This window comes from Propithecus coquereli, unplaced genomic scaffold (assembly GCF_000956105.1).
Source record: "Propithecus coquereli isolate 6110/MARCELLA unplaced genomic scaffold, Pcoq_1.0 Scaffold302, whole genome shotgun sequence".
Lineage (NCBI taxonomy): Eukaryota > Metazoa > Chordata > Mammalia > Primates > Indriidae > Propithecus > Propithecus coquereli.
The window spans coordinates 704,071-725,647 of NW_012148642.1; the positions used below are offsets into that span (position 1 = coordinate 704,071).

At 48.2% G+C, this 21,577-nt stretch overlaps 1 protein-coding gene across 1 annotated transcript in view; it reads right to left on the reverse strand.

The window, feature by feature from the left end:
• Positions 1 to 21,577, reverse strand: part of TMEM178B (transmembrane protein 178B) — a 367,840-nt gene that overhangs the window by 19,128 nt on the left and 327,135 nt on the right. Inside the window, exon 3 of the mRNA XM_012649757.1 lies at positions 15,962 to 16,099. Within this exon, the coding sequence (XP_012505211.1) occupies positions 15,962 to 16,099 (138 nt within the window). The remainder of the gene's footprint in view (positions 1 to 15,961; positions 16,100 to 21,577) is intronic.

Genomic DNA, 21,577 nt, shown 5'->3' on the forward strand with positions numbered 1-21,577 from the left:
TGCTACTCTGCTCAACTGAGCACCTATGTGCCTCCACCCCTTGCCCGGGTGGCCCTCAAGGACAGGGGCCACACATGTTATTTGTGTGTCCTGGGTGCTAGCACAGTGCCTAGCGCACAGTAGGCACCAAATCAATGATTATCAAGTTGAACTTAGTCTGTAAAGCAGATAACGAAGAAGTGCAATAGAGTTGTCTCCAAATATCTGAAAGACTGTTGGAGGAAGAAGGTATTGACTTTAATATATATCACTTTAGCAGAAAGGATCCAAGTCCAGTAAGTTGAAGTTACCAAAAACCTTAAAATAAAGAAGAGCAAAACACCAACTGGAGAATCCAACATGGAAGGGGCCCCCTGCCACCATGGAGGTTTTGACCTGGAGGGGAGCTAGGAAGTGGTGAGATATCTGCTATCTAAGACACTCACAATGAGATGTGTGCCATCACAGTGGTACCAAGTGATGTCTGAGTTCAGAGGAGTCTGGTTTTAGTTAAGTTGATTCAAAAAGGTTTCTGGAAGATGCTGACTGTAAGCTGAGCCTGGAGGAAAGCTTTGGGCTTCAACAGCAGAGGAGGGTGGCATGGAGGCAGCAGTGCGGGGTGGCCTGTGTGAGTGGGGCACCGGGCCTGTGGCTGAAGGTACACAAGACAAGACTATGGCTGACATCAAGCAGCAGGCTGTAGATGTTGGCTTTTATTCCATAAACAACAGGAAGTCACAGAATATTTTTCATCAGGGAAATGACATGGTAACATGTGTATCTTAGAATGTCGTAAAGGATGAATTTAGTGGAAAGTAGGGAAATGAACATTTATGGAGTGCCTATTCTCTGCTAGATGCTTTTTCTATATATTAACTCATTACATCCGCACAACAACCCTACAGGGTAGACACACAATTTCAGTTTTACAGATGAGAAAATACAGGCTCGGAAGTTGGCAACTAAGTGGTAGGACAGAGATTTCCACCAAGGGCTAAATGACTCCCAAACCACTGCAATAGGTGATAAGGGCCCAGATGGCACTCAGGGAATGAAAATGAACGAATGGCCTGCAAACTATATTGCAAAGGAAATACTGGCAGAGGTTGACAACTGATGGGAAGGTGAGGGTGAAAACAGAAAAGTGAATAATTACTCAGGTGACAGACTGATCTTCAAGGAAGTGAAGAAAACAAGGTCATTTCATTGGGTGAAGGGAAAAGATAGGAGCTGACATCTATTACGTGTCTACAGTCAGCCAGGTGCTTAGCATGTATTCACTAAACATAAAGCACATGCACAACATACGTAGAGAAAGGACGAGTCCAGTTCAAGGAATGTTTGAGGTTCCAGAAGGGTGGGGATGTCTAGTGAACAATTGAAAACATGAGGCTGGAGCTTAGAAAAGACTGTTCCATACACATGTTTCAGATTCATCTGTGCAAAGATAATTATCACTGTGACGGCAGGTGTTGGTGACAAGGGGACATGTTTACAGGGAAAAAGAAAAGAGGGTTGAAAGCCCACATTTACAAGTAGAGCAAAAGACAAAACAGAAAAGGCACAGAGAAAAGGAAAAATCATGAGTGTGTTATCATGAAAGACAAGAGATGAGAGTTTCAGGAGAGACGGAGACAGATAAACCCCAGGGAGGTCAGGAAGAGGAGGTTCAAGGACAGGTGACACGGGAACAGGCAAGAGCATATCTCCAAGAATGCAGCTTTCAAGACGTGGTGGGGAGAGAGACCATTCTCCTGCAAGTGCACTGGGTTGGTGGGGGAGCTCTGGAAGTAATAAGTAAGGATTATTCTTTTTGCCTCATGAGACATAAGCTTTGCCTTTTATCTCAAACATATAAAATGTTCATATGTTCAGCTGAAGAGACTCATTTGCCTATTTCTCTAAGAACTATTCCATGAACAGAACCAGCCTCCTCCTTTCTGCCCTCCCCCAAGAACAACAGCCTCATCTACCATGATGAGATGTCTGTGTGGGGTTGTCTCTTGCTCTGTCAGGTCATGAGCTGTTTGAGGATCATAAATATGTCAAGAAGTTAATTATGATTTAGGAGATAGTCCTGCATGATAATTAAAATCCCAGGCTTCAGAGTCAAATAGATTTGAGTTTGAATCCTGGCTCTGGGAACTGCATGACCTTGGCCAAGGTATTTAAACTCTCTAGGCAAGTGCTTGGAACTGCAAAGAAGGTAGGAGTCGGTGCTTAACAGAGCACACATTAATAAAAATGTTCTAAGTGCTCATTATGTGCCAGGCATGGTTTTAAGCATTTTATACATCGACTCATTTAATTCTCACAACAACCCTACAAGGCAAGTACGATTTGACAGGTGGTGAAAGGGACGGATATAAAGGATAAATGGCCCTAAGGTTACAGATCTTTGACCTTCATTACTTCTGGACTTGAGGCTGTTGGTAACACTTTGGTGGTAGAAGCGACTCCCTTTTTGCCAACTTTACCCACTTTCCTACTGACCCACCCCGAACAAGCATCCGCTGCTCCTTGTTGGTGGGAACAGAGGAAGGCCCCTGTGGCTCACGGATGTGAACGCATGCTTGTGATGAGCCTGTGTCTGCCGCTGCTCAAGTCCTCAAGCCTGTTTCCTCATCCCGGTGGCCTGCCCAGTACCCTTTTTTCTTTCTCCCACACTGCCCAGGAACACAGAAGAAAGAGTAGGGGTCTGTCTGATGACCTTAGATGAAGTCTCCACCATTTACTTAATTGCACGCCTGCAAGCTTGTTTCATGGCTCTCTGGGTCTGGGCCATTATCTACAAAATTAGGGTGTAATGCCGACCTTAAAGGGCTGCTGGGAAGATGGAAGGACATCATGCTGGAATAGTGTCTTCTACAGACTCAGTGCAGTGCTCCGCTCATCCTCTGCCTCTCTGCCTCTTCCACCTGCCTCCCGAGTGGGTTTGAAGGTCAAATGAGACCTCACCCCCCTTTCAAAGCTCTGTGAACTGCAAAGTGTTACCCAAGTCATAAATGACCCTCTTTCCACCTTTTTCAGGTGACCAGCACCTTCCTTCCCCAAGAATGGGGGATGGGTGGATTGACGATGACCTCTTTTCTGCTGAAGACGCAGAATTCTTTTGTTTTTAATATTTTGCATTTAAAGCCATCAGACATGAAAAGGAAAACAGCTAATTTATCACACTAATTGATCTAGGTGTCTGATTCCTCTCTCAGATTGCAAGCATCTCTGAGGCAGGGATGGGTTTAATTTAATCGGGGGTCCAAAACAACCAAGAATTAAGAAGGCCCTAAAAAACGGGTGGCCAATTAAAAAAGAAAAAACAATGGGCAAGGTCCAAAGAATCAACGAAACAGGGAAGGGCCTGCCTCCTTCAAAAACAAAAAATGGAAAACCCTGAACCTTTCACGGCAACCAAAAAAAATGGTAAGTATATTTTCCAAACCCAAAGTCAAGACGCAAGGTTTGAGACATGCTCTGACCATAGGAAAGTGTTGAAATCAGGAAGACTCTAGAACGTCAGGGAAGTACAGTAGCTTTGCACAGGCCCTCATTCTCCAATACTTTAGACGTGGTGATAAAGTGCAAGCCATTACCCACCTGTCCCAGTAGCCTGGGTTCTGTTAGAACGAACGAGTGTGCCCACTAGAGCAGAATTCCTTTACAGCTCAGGGGCCATGTCTGTCAACCCTCTCCAGTGTAATGCTTTGAGACCTCACTGGGTCCCTTTCCCCTAGGCCTTCAAGGCCCCTGTACAGCATGGATGGCTAACGAGTTCAGGTTTGCCAGGCTTCATCTGCTTCATTCTCAGTGAAGTGCAGAGATGCTGCCCTTGGACAAGGGTGTGCCTGGCTGCACACGGCGGGGTTGCCAAAGCCCTGCCTGGCTCCCTGATCGGGGCCAGTTCTCAAGTCTCTGGTAGCCAGAGGGAGCTGGTGTCCTAACTCCTGCTTGCACATTCTAATCTGCTCGCTGAGGATGTGCTCTCAGCCTGTCTTGGGGGGCCCCCAGGCCTGGTCTGGTTTGCCCTGGAGCCTGGTGCCCCAGTCAGTCCCATCCTCCAGGCCTTGGGACCTGTAGCGTGTCTCAGTCATTCGAAAAGTGGGGGTGACAAGAGCCTCGGGAGGGTGGAAGCCCCTCTCTCTGCTTCCTATTTTTGTCTACTCTCAACACACCCAGGCCTCCACTCCCAGGGGACAGAGAAGAGAAAATTCCTCCCCACTCATACCTGCCATTCCTCTTGTTTCCTGGGAGCAGCTTTTAAGCCTAATAGGAGGAGTCTCTTCATTTGCTTCAGAAACCAGCATTTTTCTTTGATTTGTGACTTGTTCCAAGGGCCAAAAGCTTGCCTGACAAGTTCCCTTTCTCTGAAGCTTACAAACCTCTATAACAGCATCCTAGAGGAGCCACAGGGAGGGAGGCTTTTGAAGCTGCTTTAGAAATTACCCAAGTTTCCATGGCAATCAAGCACTGTGGAGTCACCACCACATTCTGGGTCTTTCTGTTTTCCACTGAAGGGTGTTGGAGAAACCTGTTCCTTCTCACTGACAACCCCAGCAATGGAGATGGTGTTTGGACACCCCATCCTCTCTCACTCCTCCTGCCCTCCCCCAGCCCACCTTGTTACTGTCCTCCGTGTGGAAGCAAGGGACCCCAGCTCAGCACAGTGGTATGGTTATTACTGCACCAGGGAAGACAGGGTTAATGCTGAGAGAAGGACATCGCCGGGTGTCAGGGTCCCAGTCTGAATCTGGACTGTACTATCTCAATAATTTGGACATGTCTGGCACGTCTGTGTCCATGGAGGCAGGACAGCTGGGAGGGTACCAGACTGTGGAGAAATTACTCATCCTAAGTGAGAACCCAAATCATCCACCTCACCCTCAGCTGGACACTGAGACCCCAGACCAGGCCTCACTGTCTACAGTAATAGGACTTTGTTATCCCACTGTCTCCCTTACCCTTCTGGAACAGCCCTGCCCAAGTAAATGGTTTGATTGTTCATTACAGGAACTTCCCAAAAGATCCTTCAACTCTTCCATCAAAAGCATCAACCGACAGCATGTGGTTGGGTTGATGCCCCAAGATTCTTGGAATCCCTTGCCCCCAAATCCTCACTTTGCTCTTCCTCCCAATCCTGGACATGATCATTATTCTTATCCAATCTTAATCAAATACCTGCCATGAAATAACAGCCTTCCACCAGACTTCCAATTCTCAATAAATTCTGATCTTCCCTCTTCCCTCTGTCAAGGTTTTACAAGGTAGTATTCTCCCTTATCACAAAAATGAGCAATAGACTCAGCTTTGTCTTATTAACAGGTTGTGTTTCCAATATCTGGGGAGACAGCTTTTGACACAGGAAAGGGGAACACACGTTTTGTGTGATTATTAGTCATCAAAGGCCAGGGGTGGTCTTAGTCACAGCAGACTTGGCCTGAGTCAGGGAGAAGGGGCTCTCCAGGCAGAATCGAGAATAGATCTGATTTCTCAAGATCTCTGGGAGCCCCCGCAGCAAAAGGCTGCAGTGTTCTGGGGTGAGGGCATTTCACTGTGGGACAATCTAGTGCAGAGCTGGCTTCTTGGGCATGCCATCTGTGCAGTTGCTGGCTTGCTTTAATGCTTTGTAGTCCTTTGTCACTCTTAAAATCTTTTGAAATTCTTGATAATGTTCAAACAAGGTGTCCTGGGTTTTCATTTTGCACTGGGCCCCATAAATTATGTAGCTGGTCCTGGCTGGAGGGGCAGGATGCTCCCCAGGTGTGCAGCACTGGAACACCTCAGGGAGTTCATGGCAGCCCCCCAGCCTCGACTTGGCTTGCTCAGTTACAGAAGCAGTGCTCCCACTCACTGGAACCGCGAGTGGCAGATGAAGAAGCTCCGGTTGTAGGTACTCCAGCAGGTAGCCAGAGACACTGGTAAAAGTCACACAATATCACGTGGCTGCCCGGGGAGAACCCCAGGACAGTCTGTGAAACATACAGAGGGCAGGACAGAAGGGGAACTGACATCCCCTCAGTCCCCCAACCTCTGACAGCACCTCCTGGCCCCTGGTGGTGTCATCTCTGTCTCACTCTGCTGCTGTCACAGCCAGTCCTCCTCTTGCTTGACTTCCTCAGACCCCACCAGCTCACTCCGCTCCCAGGTCCCTTGCACTGGCTGCTCCATTTGCCAGGCATGATCCTGCCGAAGTCTTCCTACAGTTTCCCACCCCCTTCCTTCAAGCCTGTTCAGGTGTCACCACTGCTGAGAGGCCTTCCACGCCCTCTCCAACAACCACAGTCCATCTCTGTCTCCTTTCATCTTTATTTTTCTCCATAGTTCTTCTTACCTAACACCACAGCATATATTTTTGGTACTTGCTTTTTGTCTGTCTCTCCAACTAGAATGTAGCTCATGAGGACTTTGTCCTATTCCCCACCATAGCCCAAGTGCTCAGCAGTGTCTGGCACATGATAGGAATCAGTATCTGCTGAATAAATGAATGAGTGAAAGAACGAATGAATGAGCAGGGGGTGACTAGCCAGAGAGATAGCATCTGACTTAAGATTCTATCTTTCTCCTCCCCACGGCATGTAGTGTGTTTGTGGCATCAGCAGTGATGGTGTGAGGCAGCTCAGGGCAGACTGTCACACAGAGAAGACAGTTATTAAAGAAAGAAGTATCTCAGTAGCGAAAATAAAAATATCTAAAAATGTATTGATAACAATTGCTGTAAGCCCTTCATATGTGTTAACTACAATTCTCACAGCTCTCCTTGAAGGGGCTACTGTAATATTACTGGCCCTCTTTCATAGATGAGAAGATCAAAGCAAGGCATGAGGGGTGGGTAAGGAATTTTCCAAGGTCACGTGGCTAGCCCAAGGCTCTTTTGGTCCTGGACTAGTTCTCCAGAACAAACCATAATTCCCTCCTTTAATTGCGTGATTCTACTTCCTGAACAAGGACTGCAACCCCTGGCTCAGTGGCAGGGAATGGAAGGTGGCTCAAGTGCAAGGGTAGACAAGAGTTGGCACCGCCAAAAGAAGCTCTCAGGTGCCTTCACCAACCACCCTCCTTTCCACCTCCTTTCAGAGCCTGCTCTGTCTGAGCATTTCCATGTGCAAATTCAATGACAAAGCATCTGGTCCGGTGAATACGTGGCACCGTGGCTTTGTTGAATGTTTGGCAGGTGGATTATGGGGCATTCTGACATGGCCTTCACTCACCAGATTTGAGTTTATGGGGCTAAGGCTGAGTACTGTGCTCTTCTGAAGCCCACATCCATAACAGGGGCTGGTCCCATGGCAAGGCAAAGGTATAAGTCCAACTTCATCGAAGGTCTGTTCCAACTTCAATGTGAAACGATGCCCTCCTGTTGCCTGGAGTGATCGACTCGGCCACTTGTTCTACATTAGGTAAGGCCGGGTGTTATTTTCTAATCTTCCTGACACGGTGTCTCCTGCCCCAAATGTCTTCCACTGACACAATTTACCCCTCCAGGACTGGGTTTGACTGTAATTAGCAAAAATGCCAATAAATATTCAAATATGCACCTTCCAAGGGACAAGACATGTTTCAGGGTATGAAATAGTTTGTGAATCTCTGCTCAGGATCTTGAAAGAAAGACTATAAGACAAAGCCAGGAGAAGAGTTGTGATTCTTTTGTGAAATCTCACATAGAATAAAAGCAGATCAGCAGGGTAGTGGGTGGGTTTCATACCAGAGGTGCCCTTGATTGGTCCTGATGGATTATGGACACTGCACTACCTACTATAAGGGACTTCACTCAGGCTACACATATGATAGTGACAACTGCTGTTTATCGAGGGTTTAGTGTAAGCTTTGCATTGTGGTAAGTAATTGGATTATTGGATTTATTCCCTCTCCTCAGAACGTCTCCCTTACATGGTCCTTTGCTCCGTGTCTCTGCTCTCTGACCCATGAGCCATGAAATTGTGACCTGGAGTCATGGAGTTGGAGGCACAGCGCCCCCTGAACCCACAGAAACTTGGCCCTAGCCAAGTTTCGAAGTAGAGCTGGAGCTTGGCGGAACAGCGGGGAGAGGCTGGAAAGGCTGATGGGGAAACCTGGATGCCGTTCTACTTAATATGATCCCTGAAATAACTTTACTGACTAAAAGAAACAGTTCCCCAGGCAAGACTCCACTGCCTTGGACTTTTCCTTTTAAGCTTGTAGTTTTCAGAATTGCTAGGCCTCTATCAAGGTCTTTGTCTATGAGAAGAGGGGTGTTACGCTGAGTGTCTGGGAGTTCGTCGCACAGCTGAGCTGCTCTCCAGTGAGCTTGGTGGAGCGGGTGCAGATGCCAGACACTTGGCATCATTGGGTTGCAAATCGCTGCAATCACTCAAACATAATAGCCTGAGCTTCTTCAGGGCATTCTCTTCGTTCCCCCTGACTGGCTGGGAAGGCATGAAAGGTCACGCTGATCACAGGTGGTAGAAAAAGGAACTTTAATGATTTCCTTTTCTCATTACCACCCATGCCCTCAGCTTTGGCCACCATCTCCTCCACATGCCCCTTTGTGCTTTGAGAAGGGAGGGGAAGGAAAGAAGGTGCACAGTGAGGGACACGAGGGAATGGAGAGAGATTCTGGGAACACTGGCACCTGCTCAGAAGCCCAGAACGGGAGTCATGCTGGTGTGGGAAGAAGCGTGTGTCAGGGAGCTTCAGTGTGGGGTGCTGAAGACAGAGGCGCCCAGTGGGCTGCAAGAACGCAGCCTGGGTCCTGGGCCAGGCTCCGACTCCAGTCTGCCACCCACTAGCCGGGTCACCTAGGACAACCTGACATAAGTACTCTTACCTGGTAGAACTGCCTGGTCTCTAAAGCCCTTCTATTGTAGTAGTCTATGGGCCCCAGTTAAGGACAGAGTGCTCTTTATGAATTCACGTGTAATTCAAACTCTACCTCCAAAAGGAATTTGAGACATTTGCTAACAGAAATAGACCCTAAGACTGTTCGAATAAAGATGTAAAAAAGATTAAGAATGCCATGGAAGAGAGATGATTACAACAGGAACAGAAGATAAGATAGGGTACTTTCTTCAACAATTGCTGCTCTCTTGAAACAAAAACAAAATACTTTCTGCTTGTTGCATATAATTCACTTTCCTAATGCATTTGTCCTGTAAATATTTATCAAGAGTGCAGATACTGATCCCAGACTGGAGATACCTGAGAGAAGGTATTCCAGACAAGGTTCTGGAGCTCATGGAGCTTATGTTCAAGTTCAGGGAGAGAGACAATGAACAAATACAGAATGTTAAAAACATTTCAGATACCTAGGACCCACATCTTGGTTTCTAATACCTTTCTCCAATAGAAGGAAGCAGGGCTCCTTAGAGAAATGGCTGATTCTAAGACCCGAGCAGGAAATATATGAGATGAGGCTGGAGTACCTTGTAGTGCCCAAAACTAAGTGCTCAAACAAGCACACAAACAAAACACAACCCCAAACAAAACCCCACATTGACGGGGGTATGTCAAAGGGGCACAGGAGCCACCTGAAAGAGCTCCCAATGGCCAAAGCTGGAACAATTAGAGCAATAAAATACAGTAGTGTTGGATTATGACCCAAAGTATTAAATAAATGTCCATGAGTCCACAGCGATATAAATAAATGACTGAATAAATTAGTAAATGGGGGAGAAGAGACAAATCTCCCATGTGGAAGAGTTCCAAATAACTTTTCTTTCTTTCTTTCTTTCTTTTTTTTTTTTTTTTTAGAGACAGGGCCTTACTGTGTCACCCAGGCTAGAAGGCAATGATTAGATCACAGCTCACTATAACCTCAAACTCTTGGGGTCAAGGGATCTTCCTGCCTCAGCCCCCTAAGTAGCTGGGACTACAGGTGCATGTCACCATGCCCAGATAATTTTTTAATTTTTTTGTAGAGACAGGGTCTATGTTACCAAGGCTGGTCTCAAACTCCTGGCCTCAAGCGATCCTCCCACCTCAGCCTCCCAAAGTGCTGAGATTACAGGCATGAGCCACTGCACCTAGCCCAAATAATTTATGTATATGCTCCATCCTAAAGGATTGTCTCCATCCTAGTCGCCCATCTTAACTCCCCACTCCTCAAGCACAGGCTGCACATAGTGACTTCCTTCCAGTATAGAAACTGGGGGAAAAAGAATAATTTTCCAGTGGAGAAACATGACAAACACTCCTTTAGCTGGGTGATCAGGGCAACATCAACAAGCATAAATCATGTTGAAATGATGTGATGAAAATGGCACTTTACCTCTGTGACCTTCCTCCCCCAAATCCCTCACCCAGGCCAATCATGAGAAAAACATCAGACAAGTTCCAACAGAGGGGCAGTACTCTTTAACACTGCCAAGGGCATCACAAAGAAAGTGAGAAACTGCGATAGCCAAGAGGAGCTTACAGAGATGTAAGAACTAAATGCGGTGTGGTATCCTGGATGGGACTCTACCCAGCACAGAAAAGGACAACAGGCAAAGGGGAATCTGAGTGAACCGTGGACTTTAGTTAATAATAATGTGTCAATATTTATTCATTAACTGTAACAAATGTACCATATTAATGCAATATGTTAATAATGGGGAAAGTGTGTGCAGGGGCAGAGGGTAATATGGCAACTCTCTGTACTATCTGCTGCTCAATTTTTTGGTAAATCTAAAATAGTTCTAGAAAAAAAGATCTGTCTAAAAATGAAACAAAAAAAAATAGCATTCCATTGTGTATATGAAAAAGAAAAAAAGGAGGGTCTAGAGGTCAGAGACAGAAGAAGTCAGAAACTCTCTCTTGCTGGCCTTGAACAAGGAAGCTTCCAGGAGTTCGACAGTTGCAAGGGAATGAATTCTGCCAACAACATCATGATGTTGGAAGAGGACTGCAAACCTCAGATGAGATCCTCAGCCTCAGCTGACACTCTGATCACAGTTTTGTGAGACCTACAACAGAGAACCCAGTTAAGCTGAGCTTGGAATTCTGACCCATGGAATCTGTGAGATAATAAATGTTTGTTGTTCGAAGATGCTAATAAATCAACCAAAACCAAAGCACAACAGCAAACATTTCAGAACGTAGTGAGTATGCTGCAGAAAATGAAAATAATTAAAATGTAGAGAGTGTCTCTACATTAAATGTGTCTCTAATTAAAATGTGGCTTCATTAAATTGGTGGCCAAGGAAGCCCGCTCTGTGGGGCTGGAATCTGAGCCTGAGAGGGGAGACATCCCTGAGGCATCACAGGAAACACTACCTACCGGCAAAGGGACCGGGCCCACTCCAGGGCCTTGAAGTACAACTTCCTGTGTTCCAGGAGAGAAAGGCAGCCAGCGTGGTGGGAGCGACCCGCATGTAGGGGAAGGAACAGGAGAGGAGGTGACAGAGGCAGGATGAGCCAGATTACACAGAGCTTCCAAGATTTTAAGTTCAACTGGAAGCCACTGGGCCATTGGACATCAGATGAGTGACATATCTGATTTATAGTTTTTAAAAAATTATGCTAACAGCTCCAGAAGGACCCACGCCAGAGTGGAGCAGGGTGTCTGGAGAGGAGGCTGCAGCGTTAGCCCAGACAGAAGATTACGCGCCTTGGAACTGAATGAGGCAGAGGTGACGGGGGTCTTCCAGGGGGTGTGGGAGGACGTGTGAGCGGGGTCTCGATGGGATGGGCATGGGACGGATGTTTGCTCTCAGCTTGGGGATCTGCATCCACGACGTGGCGCTGAGGTACACCCGCGAGGGAATCGCAAGTGCTCGGAGCAGCCACGTGCTCCCTCGCGGTGCAGCCTTTCCCCTGCGGCCTCCCGTCCCTGAGCTTCTGAATATCACTGATGATTCTGCAAGACAGCTGCTGGCACCCAAACGGTGTTGTGCCAGTCTGGGAGTGTCTCCCCAGAGGCCCTGCCAAAGGGGGAACTTGACCCCCATCCCCAGCCCCTGCCACCCCCGGCCTCCTGGCCCAGCAAAGCTGCCCTACTTAATCCTACTTAATGAATTATCTCCTCTGCACGGAGCGTCGATTAAACAATTTATTGCTAGTTATTTCAGAAGGTGTGCGGTGCCCTCACTTTAACCCAGAAATAGTTAGATCTGGAGCAGAGCAGTGCCCAGTGCAGGCCATCTTACTTCATATGAGAACAGAGAAGAGGTTGTGAATAGAATTATTCCATTTCATTTGGGCCCCCTGAAGTCACCCGCAATTCCATCTCTGGACTCTTGCCTCCAAATTTACTTTTTTCATTCTTGCTGCCCCTCCTGTTCCGCCTACTCCCCACACCCTTACCTGGCCAGCTCTGGATGCCGCTGCCGCTGGCCCTGCCTGCTTTCCTCACCTGCAGCCCAGTCTAGCCCTTGGGCGCCTGTCTGTGCTCAGCTATAGGTACCTGCAACCCCAACCTGGGTGAAGGCTAAGGCCGTGGGGCACTTTGTCCCATGCTGTGGTAAATCTCTGCAGTTAGAGTGACTGTGCTGCTGTGTCCATGAGGTGGCTGTCACAGGCAGCTGATTCTCCAAATTCTTCAACAGGGCAACCCCTGGAGATTAACCCCTGGAGGACAGGGACTGTTCAGGGCGGTGCTGACATGCTGTCTGATGCATAGGTCAAGGCACCATCTCCAGGTGGATGCCCCAGGCTCTCAGGCGTGGGGAAGTCCAGCCTCTGCTCCTGAGTGTGCTCCCTCCCTACTTCCTCAAGGTCAGCAGGTGGCAGCTGCCCCGGGTTCCAGACTCCCATAGCCATGTCCAATCCAGCTGGTAAGGACTCTGACTTGATAAGGCAGGGAGTGCCCTCCCAATCCTTGGAGCGCCATCTTCTGAAAAAGACCACCATCCAAGGGATCAGCACTTGGTGGCTTTGTTCTCCAGCCCCTCCTGTTGGTGCCTGGCCTGGTGGGACCCATAAGGTATGTGGACGCCACTTCCCTCCCCAGCCTCTTTCAGGAGGACATAGCTTTACTGAGGGACACAGGTAATGAAGTGCCAGGATGGATGAGAAGGCTACATGATCTGTGGATGAGATGGGTTTGCTCCAACCCGGACAGTGCCCCAGCCGGTGAGAAACAGCTCTTAGAATAGCAGCTTCCCCGAAGCTCTCCTTGATGCTCACACTTTATCATAAAGTACGGTTTTGCCATGTAAGAAAATACACTGCATGGCCTAGAAAAGCAGATTTATCTGGGCCTCTGAATAACCAGGGCTTGGGTCAGCCTTCCTAGTAATAACTGAAGCCCCTTTGCACACTGCCCTATCCCTATCTCTTGCTGCATAAGGTTTGAAGAAACAGTCCTAAAAGACCAGGGTAAAAAAAAAAGAAAATCAGGAGAGGCCTTGGCCAACCAGTTCATCTCTAGTATCATAAAATATTAGAGCTGGAAGGAATGTTAAAGTTCATCTATTCCGCTAGTTCTCAACTCCGGTTGCACATTAAGATCACCCCCAGAAGTTTTGCTTGGATTAGTCTGGGGTGGGACCCTAGCATCAGTGTTTTGTTTTGTTGTAGTTCTTTTGCTATCTGGGTTTTTTTTTTTTTTTTAATATAGATTTAGGGAGTACAAGTGATTTTTGTTACACAGCTGAATTGCAAAGTGAAGTCTAGGCTTTTAATACACCGACCACCTGACTAGTGTACGTTATACCCAATAGGTAATTTTTCATCCCGTAGCCCCCTCCCCGCCCCCCGTTCTGTGTCTCCAACATCCATTAAGTCACTCTGTATGACCATATGTACCCACTGCTTAGCTCCCACTGAGAACGTAGCTTCAGTATGTTCTAAAAGCTCTCCCGGTGATTCGAGTGTGCAGTGGTGGAGAACCCCTCCCTGGGCACACAGGCTCTCCACCCATTCGCCCTGAAGGGGGGAGCTCAGCTTCCTCGTCAAGCCCAGGGGCTTTCAGACGGCCTTCCCCAGAGCCCTGGGCTTCTGGGAGGTGGCTCAGCAGTTAGGGGACAGAGCTCCCCACACCTTTCTGTCCTCACTGTCTGCGCCTACACCCCCCGCGATGGTGCCCACCAAGGTGTCAGGTGAGTGGGAAGTACCCCAATGACCCCACGGCCATCACAGCTGTGGGCCAGCCGCCATCACTCAGTTCTGGCCCTTTATTGTCTGACCACTGGCGTGTGGCCTGGCCGGAAACGATAAACCGGCCAATCACATTCTCTTTCTCTTTCTCTGGACTCTGACTTAAGCTGCCCAGAAGGAAGTTGCCAAGGGGTTGAAAGGTCCCAGAGACTTAGCACCTGGGCAGGATCTGAACCTCATGCCTGGCCTGGAGCGGGAGGGGAGGGGACAGAAAAAGGAGGCAGGAGTCTTAAATGCCACGAAAGAGGTGAAGATGAAAGGCAGTCAGCCCCCAGGGCTCGCCGGATTCCTGCTCTGCCAGAGGCCTGTTTGCTCAGCTTTTCTCCGATTCCTGGGAGACCTCTGCAGAGCCTTAGGAAAGCCTTATTTTACTGGAGCCTGCCTTTGTATAACCAAGAGAGTCTTAGAGAGAACACCCAGTACAAACAGAGCCGCTCCACTTTCATCTTTTTACATTTTGGGGGGCCATGTGAGATTCGGATTGCAAAGGGGAAACAAAAGGGTCCCACTGCTAAAGTATGATGTGGAAACCATCGGGCCAGTCTGAGTCCTTGTCTCCCTGAAGGGCGCACTGAGGCACAGAGAAGGCAGGCGTGGCTGGCGCCGTTGGTCTCAGCCTCTGCAGGAGACCAGGAGGAAGAGTGTGAGAACTGCTAGAAAGAGCCACCACGTCCCCCTCCTTCCCTCAGCCTCTGCCATAACTGCAGGTGTGGGACTCACTGAGGAAGCAGCTGTGGAGTGGGACATCCTGACCCTCAGATGGCAGGGGGTTTGGTAGCCCTGGGTGGTAGCTCCTTGGAAAGCCCCGCTTGTCTTTGGCACAGAATGGCTGTGCTTCAAGGAAATAAGGGTAAACCTTCAGGCCCCAAGCCAAATCCCGGAAGTCTTTCCTCTTTCCCCCAACCCATAGCTCACTAGCCCAGAGATCTCTCTGTACACCTAGGGGGACAACCCCCTCCTTTCCCCAGCTTGACCTCTAGATGAAGAGCCAGCATGGCCCACTCCTCCACCTCCTGCCTCTGCTCAGAGACCGGAGCCTAGTGGTTCACAAAAGGGACTTGAGTTGAGCATCTGCACAGGTCCTAAAGTCTAACTGACATTTGTTTCCATGTGTAGGACTCACTTTTCTTTCTTCCCATAAATATTTCTAATTCCCTCTGTCCAAGCCCAATTCCCCTTCGATCAAGCCCCACATCATGCAGCCATCAACCTTTCTCTGAGGAGCAGACCGTGATGGACATAGCCCAGTGGTCAACTTCCGCTTCGGACTGAGACTCAAACCAGACAACCAAAAAGCACATTTCAGCTCTTAAGGGAAAAGAAGGCGCACAAGAGGCATGACCTATGGACTGGAACCTGTTCCCACAGAGCTCTGCAGTCTCCTTATACAGCAGAGACTGCAGGATTGCTCCCACGGCCATGGCAGTGCAGTAATGAGCGAGACAGATATGAGACAGCATCTAGTCCTGTCCCACCGCTGCCTTATTTGCAAAGGGAGCAGCTTTAGCACACCTAAGCCAAGGGTGAAGATAGACTTTTGGAAGGGAAACTGCCCAGAGAGCGCCTGCTTCCCACAGCAAAGCCAAGGCTACGTGTATGAAATGCCCAAGTGCCTCCTGGGCTCAGGCTTCCTCCGGGTCTAACGTCTCCTTCTGCCTAACCACAAGTCTCATACTCATCTCTTTTTCACCCCAGACAGTCAGATCCCCTGGAGGGTGAGGACCATGTCTCATTTTCCTTTGCATTCCCAACAGCTGGTGCAGTGGTGAGTAGCTAACAACTTAGCTACTGAGAATATTTGTGAATTGATGGATGAGTGAATGAGAAGAGCCCAGTCTAGCTGTGGTCCCCTCTGCCACATCCTCTTAGCCATTCTCCCCAAACTTAAGTACCCAGGACCTTTCCCACCCCCACCCCACCCAGCCCACAGCCTCACCTCCCATGAGGAAGAGCAGCCCTGCCACATACTGCATAAGGCCCCGGTCCCAGCAGCAGCCCAGCACGCCGATGATCCAGCCGAAGAGGATGATGGCCACCGCCATGCCCATGAAGCCGGCCGTCATTCTGCGCAGGTCTGTGGGAAGCAGGAGAGCAACAGTCAGTGTCAGAGCCTGGGACTCAGGCCAGGGTGCACCCAGCCCTGGGGTGGAAGGGGAGAGGACAGGGCACTGCAGGGGCAGGAAGGCAACCCGCTCTTTTCAGACAGGATTGAATAATCAAGCGTGCTTTGCAGAGGAGAGAGCCCCATGGCGACTCAGTCCTCGTGTGTAAAAACATGCCACGACAGTTTGGTTCTTAAGCACAGGGAGAGATCATCACATTATAGTGGCAATTTCTCCGTCGCCTCCTCTGTGGCAGGCACAGTGCTGTCCTTCCACGCATCTAGCTCAACCTTCTGAAACAGGCGCTGTCTTTATTCCTACCTGCAAATTGCAGCAACTTGCCAAAGGGCATACAGCTAGTAAGTGGGAGAACTGGGACTGGAATCCTGACCTGTGTGGTCCCAACCACAGCATCATGCAGAATCTCCAGGGAGCTGAGAACCGGAGAAACAGTTCAAGCTGGGCAGGGTCTGGGCAGTCAGGCTACAACCTGCCAAGACCCCCCTCTCTTCCCTCCAGCATTTGCTGGTCTCTCCAGAAGGTCAAGAATGAGGAGAGGCCTCGGGTTTTGGGGCTTTGGTGCTGGTTCCTTCCCCTCTGCGCTGGCTCTGGGCTCAGGCTTCCCTGCACGTGGGGCTGCAGAATGGGGAACCACACTCCTGCTCTCCATTTGAGCCTGGAGCAGGCCGCCTTTTTGCACTTGCTACCCCCAGGTCAGCCCAGCTTTCTGAGTCAGACCCTAGCCATACCCCCACCCCATCAGCTCGGGGGGCAGAGGGTTGCCTGGAAAGGCAGTATAGTTAGCAGAAGAGACAAGACAGAGCTGCTGCCGTGACTCAAGTGGCCACTCAGCATCTGGCTCAGCTCGGCATCCTCCCCGCCGCCCCCCGCCCCCCCGGGCCCAAAAGCAACCCGAACCGCCCCCAACGCCCCCCCCCAACGGCCCAACGCCCCCCAACCCCCAACAACCTCAAGGAAAACTTTCCCAGCCCAAAATCCCTCCCCAAGGCCCGCCAACCAACGCCTCCAACGCCCCAAAAACCCCCCAACCCCCCAAAAAACCCCAACAAAACCCGGGCCCGGCCCCAAAACAGAACAAAACCAATTGGCCCGCCCCCGCCCCAAGGCCCGGGCCCCCCAGGGGATCATCAATTTACTTAACAGACCACTTGAGTCTGTGTGTATGTTCGGTATATGTCCAGTGACTTGTCTCTGACCAACAGACTTCCTTATCTTAACTTAAAACTTCCCAAGCCTTTAGACAAAGTTTCATTTCTTTAACCAATTACAAACCAAAGAATCTTTAAACCCACCTATAAGCTGTGAGCCCCCACTTCGGGATGTCCTGCCTTTTCAGCCCAAACTAATGTACACCTTCCATGTATTGATATATGACTTTATGTGTAATTCCTGTCTCCCTTAAAATGTGTAAAACCAAACCATAATCCAACCACAGTGAGACCACTTGCTCAAGGCTTCTTGGGGTTGGCTCTCTGGGCCGTGGTTGCACATATTCGGCTCAGAATAAACATCTTTAAATTATTTTACAGAGTTTGGATTCTTTTCTATTGACATGAGACAGACACTAGCCATCTGTGTCCCAGGTCAGGGAGGGGCTGTTGACCTCTGACACTGATTAGGTACACTTTGCTGTCTCTCAAAGGGCTCTATCAACAGAAGCTGAGGGTTGTGCTAAGTTGTTGATCTGGAAACAGAATGAAAACCACAGGTCAGGCCTGTGTATTTTCACTGACCCTGGAGGATGTTCACATCACCCTGCAAGCCTTATTTTGCCAGAGCTGCATATAAACAGCTGGTTAGTTTGTCCTTAGACCCATGTGGTAACTCAGGGAAGCTGCAACAACAACTTATAAAGTAGTTAGGACAAGAAATATTCCTATTTTAAAGATAAGAAAAGCAAGATTCAAAGAAGTTAAATAATGTATCGACAAACAATCTGAAAACCAGTGTACTATAAGAAGAGCGAGTTGCGTTATTGAGTTATGTGAGAAAATAAAATAATGTCATTAAAGATGTATCAGGTTATAATGGCAGATTAAACACATGTATCTAGCATGTCTTCCTCCCAAATCAAGCCAGAACTACAGCTAACAGATTTTTCAAAAAGACAGAAATGCACAAAGACGAGGAAAATAGGAAAGGAGACAAGGATGGCCACCACGAAAGACTAGATGCTGCAGAAGCGAGGGACAATACGATTGCACTGACTTAGCTGACCTAAAGAGCCCAATCTGAAGCCAGCACCAGGGAAGCCGAAAACCAACTTGCAGAATTCCCAGAAGGCTCATGAACTGGCACTGACAGGTGCCCCTGGATCAGGTAGGTAAGCAGAGGCAGACAGATAAAAGAAAGATTTGGTGGAAGATATTTAAGAAGGAACTAGATGCCTAGATCCCCTCGCCCACTCCACACCACTGTGGGACACCCCTCTGACCCCCCACTCCTAGAGACAGGGTAGGGGAGGGGCATAAAACAGAGTACTTAGCAGTGGGGTGGACAAACCCAGGTGAGGGCTGGCGCACAGTTGAGGGTCAAAATATTGTACTGAAGTTCACTACAACACCCTGGTAGCGTGATTGACTATGTCCACACAGGATGTTGTCTTATCGTTGAGACCCCAGCCTTCTTCCACTTGGCCCCCAGAAGCTGGCTGCTAGGCCTTTGCCCTCCAGTCTGGAGACTGGGAGAACTTTCTGGGATGACCAGGACAGAGGAAAGGGCTCACTCACTCACTCACTGCTCCCACGCAGCTCTTTAGCACTTGCTTTTAAACATAAGCAGACAACTCATCATTACTAGATATCTGAGAAAAGCCCACAATCCAGGAGAAAAACAACTTAAGGAAACAGACTATGCAGGGAGATGCAGGAAGAAAAAAATTAAAAATTATTATTAATATCCCCAGAGAGACGAGAGAAGAAAGATGTTGCCTCCCTGAAATAAAAACAGAATACTATTAAAAAGGACTAGCTGGAGAACAAAAATAATACCTTGAAATAAAATAACAGAATCAAAATCTATGAAATTTATATCATAAATTCCATTCCCCACTTATGTATTAACAGTCCTATCATGTTCCAAAAAAGACTTAAGAAGGCTTATGAAGCGCGCACAGAAGAGGATAAAAATAACGACGCAGCAGAGAAAAAGAAAGAAAAGGAGGATGAGGCCAGACAGCACATTCACACGCAAAACTTGGTCCATGAGGTCCTTAGGAAGGTTATTATATCGCTAGATTTGAACTTACAGGCATCGGATGTTATTTCCATTGTTTTAAAATCCTTGCTGCTTTTCATTTGCACTTGAGTGAGTCCCCACTGCCACTCTGCCTGAGGAGCGGCCTGTGTCTGTGTCTGTGTTCCTGCCCATCTGCGTTAACCTACGTGTCAATCTTCTCTCTTTAGGGTAAGAAACTGCCTTTTTAATTCTTTGTGACCACTTACTGTGCCCTCAGCAGTATTTTGTTCTCAGGAGCTTACATAGCTTGTATTTCTTTCCCCATCTCTTCCTGCCTTTTTAGAAAAGAATAAAAGAAAAGAAGAGGGAGGAAAACCCAATTCTGAAGCCCTGGAAAAATGTTATCCAGGGCTGGCCTAAGAATAATCCCCTCGGAAAGAGCCCGTAATGATGCGTTTGACTCTTGAGGCAAAGACTGAGATAAAGAAAAATCTTCTCAAGAATCATGTTGGGTTTGAGCCCGTTATCTGTATTCCGTGACCCCAACATTTAACACTCTAATTTTTGAAACGAGAAGGGTGCATTCTAAACTTTGGTGTATTTAGTTCAGAGCAGTGGAAAGGAGTGGGCAGAGGGAGGTGGATAATGAGGGAAGGTGGAGGAGGAAAGTCCAGGAGAACCGCTAAATAGAACCAGAAAAAGCAGTTCTCCCTCCTGGAAAAATTGTGATTTGGAAGTTTACATTCCTATTAACATTTAAATTGAAAGGTATTGCTTGCAACTCTATTCAGGAAACCAGGATATCTGCATTTAAATAAACACCACTTAGAGAAGAAAAATATATAGGCTCTGAATGTCTTTCTATTTGCTCTTTAAAGACCTTGCACAGAAAAATGATGATTGGAATTTTTTTTTCCTCATTAAAAAACCCAGAAATGGTGAGCATAAATATGCATTAGACCTTGCTGCAATGGTCACAACTGGTCTAGAGAAAGGAGCATTTTAGTACCTTGCATTGGTGGCCCCAGAGGTATGGGCTTGGAGTGTCACTCTGCAGCTGGAGACCGGCAAGGCATGGGCCTTTGCTGGCCACACGGGCACCTCTGGGTGAGCCTCGTTTGCAGGAAGCGCTCCCTCCTGCATGACATGAGCGCATAGCCCTGGGTACAAGGCAAGGAAGTGTGAGCGGCCCTGGGAGCTGGGCATTCATTCATGAATTAATTAGTCCCTCAGAGAATCAAGGTCACAGGAATTGGAGGGCAGAGCAAAGTGCAGAGGACAGAACTCAAGTGCTTTTGCCCCAAGAAGTCAGTCAGTCTGGGAAGTAAGAAGTGGAGAGAGAGAAACTACAATGAACATGGTAGCCCTAGCTGTGGGGTCAACTCAGGACAAGCTGATTCAAAGGACCAATCACTGTACAGCGACCATCTCTGAAGGAAATGGGGGTTTTGATTCTGGGGAACCACATAGACATGCAACAGGTGGGGCTGGGAGGACGAATTCTGGGAACCAGGCCACTCCTGTTCAAATCCTGGCTCTTCCACATACTGGCAGTGGGAACTTGAGCAAACTAGTCCATTTCTCTGGATCCCAGTTTCTGCATCTGTAAGTGGAGGTTATGACAGTACTTACTTCAAAGAGTTATTAAGAGGGTTAAACAGGTTAATATGTGTAAACTGCTTAGAATAGCACCTGGCACCATGCTAGAGCCATGTAAGTGTAAACGGAAACGGAGGTCACCTGAATGAAAGCAGGTCTCTTTTGTTCATGAGCCACATCCCTTGCATCTGCTGTAGATGAGCACAAAAGGAGCTGAGTAACATGCTGGGGTGTGCCCCTAATTAAGGAATTGGGGTCAGAGGGAGCAGGCTTCTGGAAGCTGTCCTTTTGCCTGTCAGTTATCTGGAGAGGCCAAGGCGAAGGTTTTATTTTTCAATTTGTTAAGATGCAGCCACCCCCAGTGTTGATGGTGCCTATCCTCTGAGGACCAAAATGGCCGGAGGTTACAGCAGCGAACAGCAGAGGCGCCAGTGGCCGTAGAAGCTGTCTGAACCCTGGGCTCTGGCAGGGAGCACTATACTGATCTAGAAGGAGAGATATGGGGCAGGACTGCCACTCTGTTGGGAGGGCTTCAGTGACTTAGTTAAGAAAAACAGAAACAGCAAAATACCTAACAGGAAGTTTTGCCTATGACTTTCTTCTAGAGTATAAGTTGGTTCAGCATCATAATGTAGTTTTATATATATGTATAT